Genomic DNA, 18,807 nt, shown 5'->3' on the forward strand with positions numbered 1-18,807 from the left:
GTTTAAGTGTAGGTAAGTTTTAAATACTAAGAATGACACCATAGACGTTACTAATTGCAGAAACAGTTTCAATAATATCTTTATGATTCAGTGTAATAATATTTTTTGACATAAATAATATAATTTGAAATAAATTTGAAGACAGTAAATTTTCATTAGAAAAACTTGTATTTATGTCCAATGTCAGTTCAACCTTTTTTTTGAAACAACTGACTGATTTTAAGAAAACACATGTACAGTACAGCCTAAAGACACAATAAAATCACTTTCTCTTATCTATAAAAAAAAAACTCTGGTTTTTTTTTAAGATATTCTGTCATTCTATTTAGAAATATTTTGTCCAGTGCAGAATCCCAACACTAGCAAAGTGACATGTCTCTCAACCCATCGTGTTTTGCAGAGTTAAATTGGTTGCGAATTTAGCATATTCTTTAATGATAAAGTTTCGTTTTGCAGAAGCATTGGAAAAAACAAAAGCTTTGCCTATAACACCCAAATGTACTTCTGATAAATATCAGTATTAACTAAAAAGTTATGATTAATAGGATTGCTAAAAAAATCTAAAAATAATTTTGAAGTTCTAAAGTTGCAGTGGTTTTAATTACTTTTAAATAAAAACAAAATATAGTAAAAAATTTTATTATTTTAACAATACTAAATATATTTTTGTAACTTAATTAAAAAAATTTTTGTATTTTGTAACTTAATTAAAAATAATTAAAGTAAATTTTGTAACTTAATTAAAAAAATTTGTATTTATATTGTTTAAAAGTTTGAATTAATAAATTTCAAAAGTAACAATATAAATTTTGTTGTTGCGTAAAACAAATTGTATTGTTTCAATTAAAACTGGCCTAAAGTTTGATCTTTTAATCATAAATTTTGTTAATAACAAATCGTTATATTTCATAAATTTGTTCTAATAGTCAGGTTTGTATTTCTTTATTTAATTAATGTTATTTTTTTAACTAACTTAAAGTGCTCATATCATCGTTTGGTCTGGGTAATATAAGCACTTTTGCTACTTTTTTAAAACCTCTGTGGTTTTAAGAAAAAAATTTGGGTGCTAAAATATCTATTTGGATCATGAGTATTCATCCATATTCATAACACCCTAATCTAACCTAATATATATTTTAATTACAAGCAAGCTGTAAAGTAAAGAAATCTATTTTCCTCGTTAAATAATTTTCTAGTACCAGTTTATCATAATCATAAAATATTTTTTGTATTTAACTTATAATTCAGAGGTAGTTTTTTTTTAATTAAACTTAGTTGATGAAGCACGTGTACTACTTGAAGTAGAGTTTGCAGTAAGACTTATTAAATTATTTAAATTTTCATCCAAAACAGGCAAAACTTTTAAAGAAATAGCGTTTGCAGGTGTTAAATCAAACAATTTTGTTATTTTTAAAGATTGTACTTTATTTCTTGCTAACTTTTTTATATAATATTTGCTGTTGTTGGAAGGCATTGCATAGAATTATTTGCAAATTTTAAGAAATAAGTTTTACAAGCAAGTTGCTGAGAAAATCCGTAAAATTGCTGGGAAAGTTCCAATTCTCATGAAGTTTTTTCTAAGAGACATTTTTACAGTTCTGCTATTGCGTAGTTACACCAATAACACCAATTTTATTTCAAGTGTTACACAATTAATAAATTTGAATTTCTTATGTTATTTTTCTATTAGCATTTAATAATAATTAATTTTCAATAATTTTTAGAATTATTATTCAACTTTAATTTATGATTGGGCAAACTTTATTTTGAAAATGGTATTTTATTACCTTTATATTGAGAATTTTAGTTTTATGAGCATTTGGTAATACCGTGTTTGATGCACCCCACAGGGCTAGTTTACACCCTGTATTTATGTATGATATATGTATGTATGTATGCATGTGTGTATGTTTGTAGTGGTGCTATTTTGAAGTGCATATACTTTTAAAAAAGTGCTCGATGAACTGAATCAGGGCTATAATATAATATAGTTTATATGTAGAAAATAAAACTACATGGTTTTCACAACTTTAAGTTTCATGCTATTGCAATCATCAGGTGAAATACAAATACAAATTTTTCTGTTAAAATAATTATATGCTAATGGAACTAGATACGTAAAAATATACATAAAAACTATTGTTAAGAGTGTATCCATCTAATCTTTAGGTTTGTGGTAGCTTAATTGGAAGTTTCAGGAGGACATTTGCAAATCAACTTTGTATTTTTATTTAGTTGCTCACGAGCGTTTGTTATTTACCACTACCAAAATTGATACAAGTTGAGGAAAAAAGTAGATAAGAATATAGCGGAAATTAAAATATTTTTTGATTTACAATTTTTTTGCAACTTTTTTCATTCAGTAAATAAAGAAAATACTTTATAAATTGCGCTAGAAACCCGGACAGTTTTTAAATTTGTATTTCAAATGTCTATGCTAAACTTTACTGTTTTTATCAATGCATAGGAAAGGGAGAAAACTATTTGCTATTTATTTGTAAAAAATTGAATTTTTTTTTAAACTTTATTAACAAATTTTTAAGGAGCCTATTTAAAACTCTAGCTTAAGTTTTTAAATATATTTTTTTAAACAGAGATATCGTTATGTTTATTATCTCTAGTAATTTGTATTAACATTGGAAATTGGGTAATATAAAAGAAACAATTTCATACATGATCAAATGCAGTAAATATATTTATTAAAGAAGTTATTTAACTATTTATTATTATTTAACTTATTCCGTCATTAACAAAATTTATTAATCAAATAATATTTTGTACAATAAATAACAATTTATTTTCTTATTTTCCTATTATATAAGTATTGAGAAAAAGCATCAAATACAGCAAATTCTTTTTTAAAAACGAAAAGACATAAAAATGAATAAACATAATAAACGAATAAACGAATAAACAAATAAACGTAAGAAAAAAAATTAACAAAATTTCTTATAGTTCTAGCATACATAGCAAATTAATTTCTTAATTATATGGACTGATAAAAATAGTGAACAAATTGCATAAAACTTTCAACTGTTGTTAAATCATTACAAAAGATTTTTTTTCAACAACGACACTTAAAAAAAAAAAAAAAAAGTTGTATAAAAAATTTTTTTATAGTTTACTATTTTTAGGTGCTTCATGGTCCCATCACAGGAAGAAGCACCACAGAAGATAATAAGCAACATTGGTAAGGAAGGAGGCATGAACTTCCTAGTTAAATGCTCTTCCGTGGTGCTCTATGATAAGGCATTGCTAGAACTTCTGGGAGGACCTTAATAACCACAAAAAAATAATAAGATAATAAAATAATAGTAAGAAAATATCAAAACTTATGAAACTTTTAAATTTTTACATTAAATGCTGCAGAACCAGTAAACTTGCAGGTCAAAAACCATGATGCCCAGAACAGAGAAATTTAGTCAGCCATTCTCTTTACTATTTTATTACTTAGAATTAAAACCTGCCTGATTTTGGGGAATTGCAACTTAAATTTCATGGAGCAAATTGTCTTGTGCCAAAAACATGGCGTGTGAAATATCTTCATTTTTGTTATTTTTTACTTGTGGTCTTTTTTTTATGGTCTGATCTTTTTTTTGTTTTTGCATACTTATTACTTAACTTTTTATAGTCTATTGGGTTCCTGCACGTTTTGAGTGCCAATAGAGACTGCTTCTCTAACCAAGTGCTCTTAACATTCTGGTGATTAAATTGCAACAGCACCGTTTCATTGTTTACATCAACACGATCCCATGTTTGTTTGTGTGTGTGTGTGTGTGTGTGTGTGTGTGTGTGTGTGTGTGTGTGTGTGTGTGTGTGTGTGTGTGTGTGTGTGTGTGTGTAAATATATGTATATATATATATAAATATATGTGTGTGTATATATATATATATATATATATATATATATATATATATATATATATATATATATATATATATATATATATATATATATATATATAACAAAGTTGTATTTTGTTTATTTTTTTTTTAATTTTTATTATTTTCAATTTTACTTATCAATTAAATTGTCTCAGTCGCTTGATTTACACAAGATATTGAATAAATAATCATTTTGTTAGGGTACAATCTTTTTTTTTTTTTTTTTTTTTTTGAATTTTATATACATACTAGTGATATGGATATACATATATACTTACTTGTCTTGGATTTATATATATATATATATATATATATATATATATATATATATATATATATATATTCAATTATTTATTTTAGAAAATGTACCTCAATTTTGTCCGCAATTCAAAGTTCATTACTCCAAAAACCCAACCACTGATAATGTTTATGCGTAATTCTTTGGTTGAAATGTTTGCATTAAATGAAAATGCTACGTACAGACATGCTTTTGTTTACATTCGACAACTTGCTATTCATTTGCGGAATGCAGTTACAATGAAGGAGAAAGTAGGATTTTTCTTTTTTATGTGAAATAATTTAATAATGATTTTTTTTTTTCCACTTAAAATAAATATTATTGCAAGTTTTATAAAATAAATATAAATTTTCTTTTTTTGTTACCATTTTGATCAGGATTCAATTCAATCAGTTTACAATTGGCAGTTTATAAGTTGTTTGCAGTTGTGGGCACAAGTTGTTAGTGAGCTTGGTGGTGCTGGTGGCAGCGATACTCTAAAACCATTGATATATCCAGTTGTACAGATTATAATTGGAGTAATAAGGTAATTGCGTGCTTCTAGAATTTGTGTATTTTAAATTTATGGAGTTTAGCTTTTTTGTTTCTAAAAAGTTATTTTAAAAGCGGTTTTTTAAATTGTTTACAATTTTTTATTTAAAATTTTCATTTTAATACTGCCATTATTTTGCTGTAATTTTTATGTGATGAGTAGTTAAAAAAGAAGTGGCAGCCATTATTGCATTTTTCAGAAAATCAGAAGAAAATTGATTTTGTTGTTATTTATAGTTATCCCAACATGCAGTAACTAAAAAATAAGGTTTTAAAGCATTTTATATAAAGTTGAACCAAATACCAAATGAAATTTGTTTATTTTATAAAATAAGTTGCTTATAAAATATATTTATAATTTTTGTATATTTTTTGTAAATTTAGATTTTTATTATTTTTTCAAATTCCTTTGATGAATTTTATGTTTAATGTAAAATTTTATACTTTTTTTTTTCCATTTGTAAAAAAATTCATGTAAAATAAAATGAATTTTTTTTTTTGTTAAAAGTGTTCATAAAACTGTGTAGTCTATTTTAAAGAATCTTTGCCAACGCAACCAATCATTTTTAAAGAATTTTTCTTTGCAACTGCAAACAATGATTTTTGGTACTCAACCTCTTAAGTTATTTTAAATGCTTGTATATCCTTAGTTAAAAACTTTTTTTTTTTTTTTTTTTTTTTTTTTTTACCTACAAACATTGCTTGCAAAAAAAAAGTACTAAAGCATTCTGTTCATGGAAAGTTGAATAAACAAGTCAGCAAAAGATTTTTTTTTTATCTCAAACATTTTTTAACAATAAACAAGGCTGCATAATATATTTTGAAAGAAAAACAAAATTGAAATTAACGCAATAAAAAAAAACTTTAAAAACACATCTTGACTTTTTAGGTTAAGATTTTTTTCTATCACTTCCCTATTTTAGTTTTCTCTTGCCCCACAACTTTTTATACTGATTTATTTTTGATACATTTATTTTATATGCTAGTTATTATTTTTTTATTAATTTTTTGAATTGGCATAACTTAAGCATGGAATTTAGCGTGTATGTATAGTTTGGTAAAAAATTATTTTATAAACAAACCTAAAAAAAATTTTATAAACAAAATTTAAGGAATTATAACAATTTTCTTTTATTAAAAAAATAATAACAATTCCAGTTCCACTATATTTGTAAAACAATTTAAAAAATAATTGTCATTTTTCTTTTCACATTATTTGTGTGTTCTTTAATTTTGTTAATATAGTATTCTCTATATCTGCTCTCTTTTTCAATTTCTGCTCTGGTTAAAATACATGTTATTGTTATTGCAAGCAATAAGTGACCTATAAAACAGGTTGTGATAGGTCTTACACATTTAACTCCCTAGCATTTTATATCTCTCATATTCATTTAAATTTGATAATTAATATTGTTTATTATTTTTTTATTATAATAATAATAATATATATTTAAATTACTATTTTTTAATTTTTTTATTCTTAAATTTTGACAGTTCTATTGTTAATTGTTTCACACAATTAAAATCAGATTTTATTCAGGTCTTAACTTTTTTAATGTTATATTTTGCTTTGATTCTATGTATGACTTATTTTATATTTTTTTCTCAATTATTATTGTATAATATGCATTTGAAATTACTACTAATTGATAACAACTTCTGAACAGAAAAAAAAGGTTTACCATCTAAGATAAAAGCATAAAATTTATATTTTTCACAAAGTTTTTTGCACTTTGTAAATGTAAAGTAGTTTTTTTTTACTTTCCATTTTTCTTTTTCTAAGTGTTTAATGTTACTTTATTCCATAAGCGATTTTCAAAAGTGTATTTGAGCACAATTTAACTTGTTAGCCTTTTGTTTTTAATTTTTTCAACTGCTATAGAAGAAGTAATTTTTTAAATATTGTATTTTCCATTAAGATTCTTTTTATAAGATGACCATAAGCAAATTGTCTCACTCTTATTTTTCCTTGTAAAACACACTAAATCAGTAGGCTGTTTACTTAATCAGCCTGTAGGCTTGTTACTAAATCAGTCTGTAGGCTGTTTACTAAATTAGCCTGTAGGCTGTTAACTTAAATCATCATGTTAATGTATTTTTTTCCTTCTATGAGAATCTTATTGCAAAGTTTACAGTAAGACTTTTGAGCATCATTGTTATTTAGAACAACCATGCTAAAAAGTTGTAGTGTAAACTTATTTAAAATAAAAAAACTAATTGTTCATATATTGTTATAGTCACAACCTAAAGTTGAAATCATACATATAAAAAGTAAATTTTTGAAATCTATACTGAAATTGTCTTTGTCCAGCTACACTGTTGTTTTCATTCACAATGAAATAGAAAGAGAAATACTATATTATATCATTTAATTATTAAAAAATATAACAGAACTTAATCTTTTAATGTGTGAATTTCACAGGGTATAAAAAAAGCTTAGAAATAACAGAAGTAACAGCTGCTATGGTTGATACATCTTAATGTAAATTATAAAAAAGTACTATAAAAACTAAAATCATTCTAATCAAAGGTATAAACTAAAAATCTTAGAAAAACTTGCCAAACTCTATTTAAGTATAACCAAGTATAAAAATAAAAGTAATAAGTTTCTTCTGCCATCATTCTTTTCTGAATTTAAAAATATTTACTCTCTGTTATTGTAATAGTTTAGATTAGTTAATTGCATTTAATATATTTGTCTGTATAGTTTAGATTGGTTAATTGCATTTAATATATTTGTCTGCATAGTTTTGATTGGTTAATTGCATTTAATATATTTGTCTGCGTAGTTTTGTTTGTCAAGATTTGTATTTTGAATTTATATGGCTTTAATAACTTTTTTTTTATTTAAAAAAGTCTCTGACTTTTGTGTTTTTTTAGAAACTTAATAAATATAAAAATATAACTATTATGTTTTAAAAATATAAAGAATTTATATAAAATATATAATATATATAAAGTTTAAAAAACAAGTGTTCTTTTTTTTTCGTTTATATATTTAGTTCATTCATTCAGACATTCAATTCAGAAAGTGGTTTGATTTAGTTTAATTCTGATATATTTATATTCATTTTTTAAATCCGCCTCAACTTTTTTTTTTTTAGTTGTTTATTTTAAAAATAATTTTACTGTGTCTTTGTAAGAATGCTTTTGGCTTCAAGACATTCAAGTTTATTTTTATCTTTTAATATTTAGATAATTAAGTTCAATCAATAATACTACTAATAATTTTTATATAAATTGTCTTGGTGATTATTTTAATAAATGAGTTATTAATATTACTTGCTAATATAATGAAAACTCAAACTTCTGATTAAAAGTTGTTTAAATGTTGTTTTTTTTCCTTTTATTTTTATATATTTAAATAAATGTTGCTTATTAAACTTTTTTCAATACAAATAAAAATTTTTATTTAAATGTATAGGTTGATACCATCTTCAAGATACTATCCAATCCGCTTTAAATGCATCGAATCATTAAATTTAATATCAGAGAAAACTAACCTTTACATACCAACAGCTTCATTTATTCTGGAGGTTTTATTTATAAAAATATTTTTCATTTTTTATTTTATTTAAATATAACGTTACATTTTATATATAAATAATAAAATTGTAATTTGAAAAATAAATGCTATAAGAATTTCAACAATATTCTTTTCCTCTTAAGTAAAATTAGAGTAAGGTATGATAAAAGAGGTCTCTATTAAGACATTGCTTGGCATGTTAAATAAAGAATTCATATTAAAAAAAAGTTATACAGATATTTTTACCCTAAATAAAGCTTTAAAAATACAGTAAATAAAGAAACTATAAAAAAGGAGACATAAAGTGAAGTTAGTATTAATTAAAAAAGGATTCAAAATGACTACTTGTGAATTATTTACTCAGTTCTTCAAGAATTAAAAAAAGGTTCAAGAAAAAGAGTGACAAAAAAGGATTGGTTTTAAATACTACAACAACTCCAAATCAGTGAGCATGCCAGAAGAAACAGGAATCTGAGCACTCCCTGAGTACTTGTACTAATTAGAAATTTTAACTGTGACAGTTAAAATTTCTATGACAGTTAAAATTTCTATTGCATAACCCCTTTTTACTAAAAACAAACCTTGAATTTGTGTACGAGTTTATCAAATAAAATTTTGCCACAGTATTCACATCTTAGACCAACTTTTACTAATATAAACATGTTTAGGGATCATTCATAAATTACTCAACACTGAATTTATTTAAAAACAGAAGTAGGAGACCTAAAGCTCTTTTATGCAACGATTTTTATTAAACTTAATGCACTAATTTAATTTTTCATTTAACTTAGGGCAAGGGAAACTTATGATCTCTTTTGTTTTGTTGTTAGTGAAATTTAGTGTTTGGATCCCTTGCATAATATGCATAATAAGTTTATAAAGAAAACAAAGATTTTCTAAATGGCAGGTGACCTTTTAACACAGATTTACTATTCGGTTAATGTTAATGGGTTAACAAGAAAAACCATTAAAAAGCATTAAATTTTAGCTTTTTTTTTTCGTAGTAAAGTCTCTGAAAGCATTGCATTTTACTTGTTCCTTTGTGCAGCAGCCTTGTTTGTCAAGGTATTTTGTTGTTTATGGGTTGAGAGAGCGGTATAACAAAAACTGCATAAAAGTAATATGTGTTTCGATGTATGCCTGTTTATACAAACAAATATATATTAAAAATTGTGGTTAAAATTTAACACTAAATAAAAAAGTAGTTTGTTACATATTTAAAATAAAAGCATAAATAATTTTTTTATGAATAATAGCATAATTATTTTAAAAAATTACTAAAATTAAGTATACTAAAAAAGAGTATATTTAAAGTTCATAATTTTTTTACTTGATATCCAATTAGTTTACATGCTGTTGATTATCTTTATGAAACAGTTAGTTTTAGGCATCCGGAAGACAAACCATGATACTTATCCTTTGGGCCTAGGAATTGTGTACATCTCTTTGGAAAAAAAGTCAAACTAACTTAAATGGAAAAATCAACACATGTTCCATTTACATAAAGAAACATAGGTTGAAGCTTAACAATATTTGTTTATTTTTAAGTTTAAGTTGATTTTTAATGGTGCTAGATGTTCCTAGCACTGTTAATATTTCACTTAAATTTTATAATTTAAGTGAAATATTAATGCTGTTTAGGAATAAATTTTATACAGCATTTAATGATATTGTAAATTTATATCATTGTCTTTCTACCCTACTTTTCCTCTTTGTTTCCTTCAATCCAGTTACAAAGCCACTCATCATAGTTAAGCTGCTGTCGAATAAATAGAAGAATATTTGTATTTTTTGTCAGATTTTCCTTTAGAAAATATATAAAAAAACTAGTTAATTAGGTTGAAGGGTACAAAAAGGAAGGGAATAGTATAGTGATCAACAATGATATAAATTCCTGATATCATGTGTAACACTGATTTCAGGAAATATCTTTTTCCGGATATTTCCAAAATTCCGGATATTTTTATAAATTTTAATTTTTCCTGGATATCCAAGTAGTTTTCTGGAAATACAATTTAAATATATTTTTTTTTTGTCATAAAATAATTAAAACATTAAAGGTTTCGTTCATTAATTACTCTACTATATATTTACTGGTAAAGCATTATTTGTACAAATAATTTTTTTTTATTTGTACGCGTATATTTATTACTAAAGTCTTTTCCATGTGGCACGACAAATTATGTTTGTTTTGAAAATAAACATCAGAAAATAAGTTTTGAGTTTATTAGAATAACTAAAACAATTTATTTATTGAGATAATAACAAAAAAGCATTTGTTACTTTGCCATTATATTTCCGGTTGAGAGGTTAATATTAATTTCATAAATCTGCCTAATATTTTTCATTGTAAAATTTCTGGTTTTAATAATAAATATACTTAAAGATATGTGTGCAGAGTTATATGTATCAACCATAGTCTATAGTCTGACAATGTCTTTGTTTGAACTTAAAATTCCATAAATTTGCGTCACGTGATCAATGTAGATGCAAAACAAATAAAACCTCTTATGATTTACAATAAATTTATCGTAAAATCTGCTTGTTGTGCTTATTATTCTTTGTTTTTGAAAGTTTTTTCTAAACTATTGCTATAGCATTATGCCAGAAAAGAATTGTGCTTTTCCTAGATGCCAAGTTTCTTGCTCTTATAAGTATAAAGAAATAAGTATATTTCAAATCCCAATGAGATATGACAAATTTTATTCAAACTGGAGGAAAGAAATAATTAATATTCTGTTTGAGTATCATGTCGCAGATAAAGATTTTGAAGATCGAGTAGCTGCAGGAAAAATTTATATTTGTGAAAGACATTTTTCTACAGATGATATTGAATTAATAAGTTAGTGTTTAACATTTGATTGTTAATTTTTAATTTGCGAATAAATTTATTTATTCACAAATGAAAAGTTTATTAAGCAATTAAATAGTAACCTAAAGTAAAAAAAAAATACAGTTAAACAAAATACAATGAAAATTTTGTTTTTTTACATTTCAGAGAACAAAAGAAAAACATAAAAGTTACTTGCAGAACCAACTAAAACGACAGATAATAAACGACAAAATATTATACAAGATAGAGCAGGTGATACATTTTTAAACTCAAAATGCTACAAAAGTTTCTTTGAATTTAACTATAGAGTAAATAAATTTAAATTAACAGATAATTGGATGGTTTCATCATGAGAAAATGACATCGTTCAAAAAAATTGTAGAGCATTTGTTGGTTCCTACTTATGAAATCATTGTTGATGAATCTTTGGTTTATAGTTGCATTGAACTTGGTTGGGTCCTTCACAGAGACCATCTTTCTATAAAAAAATATTCAGGTAGTATGAATAATGTCTTTATCTCAGACTTAATAACTGAAATAGAGCATTTTAAAGTATGCCTTGGATTAACAAATATTATTTCAAATGAACTTATGTCACTATGTTCCAACAGAAATTAATTTAACTGCCTTGCAAGCAGGACTATCCATCCACAAGCATTACTTAAGACCAAAAAATTGTGAAACTCTTTTTTCTTTACCAACAGAAAATGATCATTGTGAAAAATGTTTCATCTTTGAAAAAAGATTTTACAAACAACTATCACAAGAAGAAAAAACTTAGATGACAATTTCCCCATTTGTGAAAATGTTATGAGAACAAGAAAAAAAGCATTTTTGTAATCCAACTTCAAAGATATTGTCCTGTGATAATTAGATTTTGTTTATCATTAGCAATAAAGTCTGCATCTGCCTATGATGAATTTTGATCTGTTAAAATATTAAAATTTCCAAATCTCAAAACCCTTAGAGATTATAAAAAGGCCATATAACCTTGTGTGGGTTTTTAATCCTGCAGTAATAGAAGAACTTTGGAATGGAACATCAAATCTAATTGGTTACCGAAGATTTGTTTGTCTTTCTTTTGATGAAATCAAAATTCAAGAGGATTTAGTTTTTGATAAGAATACAGACAAACTTATTGGGTATGTGGACCTTGGCGATCTAAGTATCAACTTTAGTACTTTTTCAGACACAACTCAAGTTCTTATTTATTATATCAGAGGCATCTGATTTGAAGTTTTGCATATTTTGCTTTTATTATAATATTACTCCATCCATCACACATCCATCATCCTACAGAATCTGCTATTGCAATTAATTCTTTAACATTGCTTGATATTCTATTGAGTTCTTTATCCAAAATTGTGTTTGACACTTCATACCTTGATGGGAGTTGATTAGCTTGTCATAAGTTATTTAAAAAGGTTTTCCAGTATTTATTATCTACTAAACTCATGGGTGACCCGCTTGCATAAATAGCTCTAGATAGATGTGCATCGATTGATTCCTATGACATTTTTAATCTCAGATAAACAATTAAAAACAAATGTACTATGCAAAAAAAAAATGTTGATGCCTTTTCACATTGTTCATGCTATCAAACATTGAACAGGATTTATCACTTTAAGGAATTGGTTCTGAATGTTTTAAAGGGTCTGAAATAATGCTTGTGACATTTGTACTATTACAACGCTTACTTGAAATTAGGTGTTTAAATTTGCATTTTGCTTTAATTTATGTTGTTTCTGTCATGATTTTTTTTGACATGACTGTGTCATCATTTAATAATTTGTGTTTGACTTCAACTGGACATTTTCTACATTTCTTAATATGCATGGCCTTTTTGTGTTCCACTTTTCAACATAACATCATTGCAAAAAGAACATTGAACTTGCTAAAATTTACTTTACTATAATTTTTGATAAACTGGTACATTAAGGTTTTTAAAACAACAATATATCATCATTAATATTCTTATGTTTTAAAACAGTAACTATAAAGGTATAAAATTAAAAAATAAAAATACTACAACACTTATGCAATATTATTTATAACATGATTGAAAATACTATTTCCACTTTCTGAAACTAAATGTTGACAAATTTAATTTATTTGCAATTGCAAAAATAAAATTAAAATATAAAAAGCATAAAATAAGATAGCAAAATTAAAAAAAAGCATTAAAACTATGCAACACTTATACAATACTTATAAATTTTGCAATGCAGTGTTATTTCATTTATAAATTAAAAAACTTCATTTATAAATTTAAAAAGTTCTCATTCATTCTAGAAATTACAAAAACCAGTTTTTATTCATTCTATTAAAACATTTTTTTTTTTTTTTTTTAATTTTAAGGAAAAATTGGTTTGAACTCAAAAAACATATCTACATAAAAAAACAAACAAAAAAACTTATGTCTCTGCATTTTATAAGAAAAATGTTTCTTTATATATTTTTTTCAATTTTGTTTTAGCTTATAATAAATAAGTATTTTAGTTTATAATAAAGTAAGTATAAAAAGTAAATTGAAGAACAATTATTAAAATTATTTGATGAACATTTAAAGAACTTGTAAAACAAGACAGATAAATGGTATGTTAAATAGGAGAATGACAAAGTCTTTTAATAAATATCACTTAAAAACACACTTTTTAGGTAATATTTATTTAAATTTAAAGTTAAAAGTGTTTAAGTAGTTAGTTAAAAAAAAAAACAGGAAAAAAAAAAAGTTTTTGGTTTTTTGAGTAGTAATAAAATAGCAAGCAAGGTATTTTTAAATCTCGAATTTCTTGCAAAAACCAGACTTTATTTACTTTTCAAGCTACCTTGAAGGTAGCTTGGAACTAAAACATAGTTATTTAAAAAACTAATTTAAATTACAAGAACAGTTTTCATATTACTAATCTCTGTTATTTTTTTTATTAAAATTGACTATAAAAAAATTTAGGAAACTTTTGATTTTAATTTATAAAGTTGTTCTTATTTTACAGGAGTTTTTATTGTCGCACTATTAAGTCAAAGTTTCACTTTAAATATTTCAAAATTTACATGATAAGGTACTTTGATATGTACACTATTAACCCATATAGGTAACATTTTTGGGTCAGCTAGGTTTGGCATTATCAGTATCCGTGCTAACTGTGACCTGTAATATGGTTTTATGATAAATTTTGATTTATCTGCTACTTTAAGAACTTTAAAGGCAATACTAATAAAATCATATGTTAAATAAAAGAATGAAAACTCTCCTTAAATGAATATTACCTAAAAACAAATTATTAAAATTATTTCAGTGTTTAAAATAAGAAAAAGTGTAATTTAAAAGAAAGCAAAAAAAAAAACCAAAAACAAAACAGTTGGTTTTTTTGGCCAAAAAAACAACTCACATCTCTCTCTCTCTCTCTCTCTCTCTCTCTCTCTCTCTCTCTATATATATATATATATATATATATATATATATATATATATATATATATATATATATATATATATATATATATATATATATATATATATATATATATATATAAACTTTTAGCTTTTAACTGAACACTTAACTTGAACACTAACCCTGACAAACAAGGCTGCTGTGGTTAGATTTAAGTTGAGCATGGTACTTTAAGGGACGTGATGGGTATCAAACATGGATTTTCTTGTTTAAAAAGCAAGCGCATCACAACACCACATCTATTACTATTATCAATTAAGCTATTATTATTGGAATATAGACTTTAATTGTCAAAGTGAGTGAACATTAGAAGTTACCTTGCATTTTCTTGCATTTGAATTTGTTTTTAAAATATTTTCAATAATCTTGAATCTCTCAAATGAACTTATTGGTTTTTTTCTCCATATTGTCATCAAAATAAAATCAACATCTCCACTTTGTTTGATGCTTTTAAGCCTATCAAGGATTTGGGCTTGCAAATCTTAAATCCACAGTTTTTCTGAAAATTTAAAGCAAAGTGTATTGAAATTCTAAACAAAGAATAAATTCAAAAAATAGATACACGGATACATTCATGTATTAACAAGGTACATGAATGTATCCAAGATGCATGAATGTAACAACATTAAAAAATCTTTTAGTTCAGAGTAACATTTTTTTAACAGTTTTATAATCAATGTTCTATAGCTAATAATACTAATACAACTAATAATAGTCTTGCTGTTTCATCTCTTTATAAAAATGGTATTGAAAAAAAATTTTTCTCGCAAATAAAAATAAAATAAAACTCACGTTAAATTGTCATCTCTTGAACTAAAACTTCACTAGTTTTACTTAACTTCTCAACACATTTACAACTTTTTCTATTATCATTGTCAATAATTTTACAAGAATTAGAAGCCACAGATTACAAAAAATAGCTACTTTATCTTTAACTTTTAACTTGTTTAAACCTAAATTCATTATATATATATATATATATATATATATATATATATATATATATATATATATATATATATATTATATATATATATATATATATATATATATATATATATATATATATATATATATATATATATGTATGTATGTATATATAAATATATATATATTCATTCATCTTACATACTAATGAAGCTCAAGTAATATAAATCTTGGCTGAATCATTAATTATTTAATAGACAAAGTAAACTATAAAAAACTTTTGCCATCTTCCTCATTTAAATATAAAAAAATTTAATAAATTTATAATAAAATTATTCCACTTAGCTTAGGTTTTCGAATAGCAACTCTTTGTATACAAGAAAGAGATATCTATTAACCCTTTATTGAAGATCTCTGTTAATTTAAACAATATATTACCACTACAACTATATTTTTGTAAATCTCTACAATTAATATAAAATATCTAATAAATTTATAAAATTACAAATAATATAAAATATCTAATAAATTTATATTGCATACAAAGTTTGTATTGAAAAATAAAGAATTGTAGTTTTATTATTAGTATGAAGATGTTTGAATTTATTGATTTCAATTTTAAGTTGGATAAAGACTCATGGTCATGAGCTCACAAAACAATCTTTTTGAAAGAAAAATATTTTACCTATTTGATTACCGTTTATAGTCCATATTTGTTAATTAAATTTAATAATCTAAATTAAAAAAATGTTATTATATAGCTATATAGTTAAACCATAAGTTAATATTTGATAACTATAACTAAATAGTTATAGTTACAAATAAGTTGAATAATGGACAATTTTCAAACTGTGTTTTTTTTTTAGCCATTTTGAAAATATTTTTTGAAAAAAGTCCAATGGACATCCGAGAATGTGCTATTTTGGACTTGGACGTTTTTGGATGTCCAAAAACATCTAAGACTTGGACAAATGGACCTAAACGGTATATGTACTATGGACATCCAAGGACATCTTGTGCCCATTGGGTAGCTCTTGTGCACTTATTGTTTTTTGTTTGCTTTCTTCATAAGGAGAGTTTTGTTGTTTTTTTATAAAAGCTCAAAATATGATTTCCAATATGAAGGGCTAATAAAGCACATAAATATTTATCCAGATCTAAGATATAGTAATCGGCATATAGAACAGTACTTGAATAAAACTTTGATAAAAATATCTCAACATTTCTTGATTATATCAACTCAGTTAATAACTTGTTTACTTCGTTGTACAGGGTATCATTGTATTCAAACTTATACGCTTTAATTGTCTGCATTATCTCTTCTGTGTAACAAGCGTAACAGCATAATGTACTTTGCACTTTTTTTACAATATTTGAAAACGTTTTAACTGTCAAAAGATCTAAGTTTGATACATGGCTAATCGACGGATGTGCTGAATTTGCGTGCTTTTTTAAACCTCTTTTTGACTTGCATATTTTTCCGCATGTAATGCATGAATATTCCTCCCAAGAAATTACCTAAAAATTAAAGGTAATTGTATAATTAGCAATTTTGAAATTAAATATATCGTATATATTATATTTAATTTACATAGATAAACACAATTTATGTTTTTATGTGTCATTATGAAACAATTTGTGTTATTATGAAACATACGTTGGATGATCGTTTCTTTTGAAAAACCTTGTATTTAAATTTATATTAGAAAAAAGAATGGCGCACCTTCTCAAATGCTTTATTGATATCCTCTTCAAATATTTCATCTAAGAAATCTTCATCTAAAATATCAAAGTTTACTAAATTTAAATTATTTTGAAACTCTTCAGAAATCACCATTTAAATAAGTTTCTTGTATCGATATTGATCACATGACTAATGTTTTTATTTTTTTAATTTCCGAATAATAACAATAGCATAGAACAATAAATTGCCGGGCCAGGGTTTATTTCTTCAGACTATGGTTCAACTGGAGACTTGTGAAAAAATAAAAATTGTAGTTAAACAAAGAATATCGCTTTTTTATTTTGTTTTATTTTTATTTTCATCAAAGTATGTTGTTTTCATTTACCATGAAATCAGATTTGTTTGCATTATTTTCTTATTAACTCCACATATAAAATAAAAATAGTTATTTTGGTTTTAAGATTATATCAGCAGAACTTGTATCAAATTTTTAAATTTACATATCTTTTAGTTAAAGGTGTATCGAAAAACAACTTTTTTTGAATTTGAAATTGTAATAGAGCAGAAAAGTTGCATGATGCTTTAAGTATTTGTGCCAAATTTTTTTACATTTTTTTTTTTTATGTCTTTAGTTTGCGCTAGGGTTTTACTTTTCTTACAAAAACACGATTTCTGACCTTTTTTATGAAATAAAAATAACAAGTTCTATGCACATACTCGAGTTGTAATAGAGTTTAAACATTACATAATGACTAAGTTAGAAATGATTACAATTTTTAAGAAAATATTGTAATGTCTTCAGTTGCCACTAGAGGGCTGAGTTTTAACAAAAATACACAATTTTTATTTAAAACAAAGTAATCTTAATTATGTTGTTGATGCCTTCACTTGTCGTCATTGTTACGATAATGGAATAAAAGTAATTAAAATGTAAAAAACCAAACATTCTATGCCAATGGTTACAGCGGTAATTTTTAAATGACATTAAAGTATGTAAAATTTCACTAATTATGTCATATACTACCATCACCATCACCATTATTTACCACAACTTATGTCTATAAAACAATTGTTTAATAAATATTCTGATAAATAGCAAAAAGCACATGTTATAATTTATTAGTTCTGATTTACATCTGTTTGTTAATAAAATAAATTGAAATCAAAGAAAAATTTAATGGCGAAAATGTCTTCTGCTGCAGTGACAACTAGGAAAAAGTCACACCGTGGGATGAAATCCCGATTTCGTGGCCAAAAGTCAAAGTTTTGAGTTATATTTTCGTCTTTAACGTTCAGATCTTGTTTACAGATAGTCCTAGAACAAAATTCCGAACAGGGCAGGTATATACCTGCTCTAGGGTGGCCTGGACATCAGTTGACATCTAGCCTCTGTTCAGTACGCACTAAACAAGTGGACACATCGAAAAATTCTTGCCTGTTTTAAAGTGCTGTTAAACTGAAGAAACTATTTCAATTGGAATTCGGCAAAATGGAATCACTTTCTGGAGATATGTAGAATATATGGTTATGCATAGTTATTGCTAATTTTAATTTTTTTAATATTTAAATCGCGCAACAAGTAAACATAAAAAATTGTAAATTTTTTATCTAAAATCAATTTTCTAATATAGTTTTAAAAATTTAACTGCGGTTATCCATCTTCTTTCGACAA

General features: G+C 24.6%; 1 protein-coding gene across 1 annotated transcript in view; it reads left to right on the forward strand.

Moving 5' to 3' along the window:
- LOC100202801 (nucleolar complex protein 2 homolog) overlaps positions 1 to 18,807 on the forward strand; it is an 82,685-nt gene that overhangs the window by 50,210 nt on the left and 13,668 nt on the right. The window contains exons 8-10 of the mRNA XM_065800176.1: positions 4,246 to 4,434; positions 4,561 to 4,709; positions 8,139 to 8,250. Coding sequence (XP_065656248.1) covers positions 4,246 to 4,434; positions 4,561 to 4,709; positions 8,139 to 8,250 — 450 coding nt within the window. The remainder of the gene's footprint in view (positions 1 to 4,245; positions 4,435 to 4,560; positions 4,710 to 8,138; positions 8,251 to 18,807) is intronic.

Source organism: Hydra vulgaris, chromosome 06, assembly GCF_038396675.1.
Source record: "Hydra vulgaris chromosome 06, alternate assembly HydraT2T_AEP".
Lineage (NCBI taxonomy): Eukaryota > Metazoa > Cnidaria > Hydrozoa > Anthoathecata > Hydridae > Hydra > Hydra vulgaris.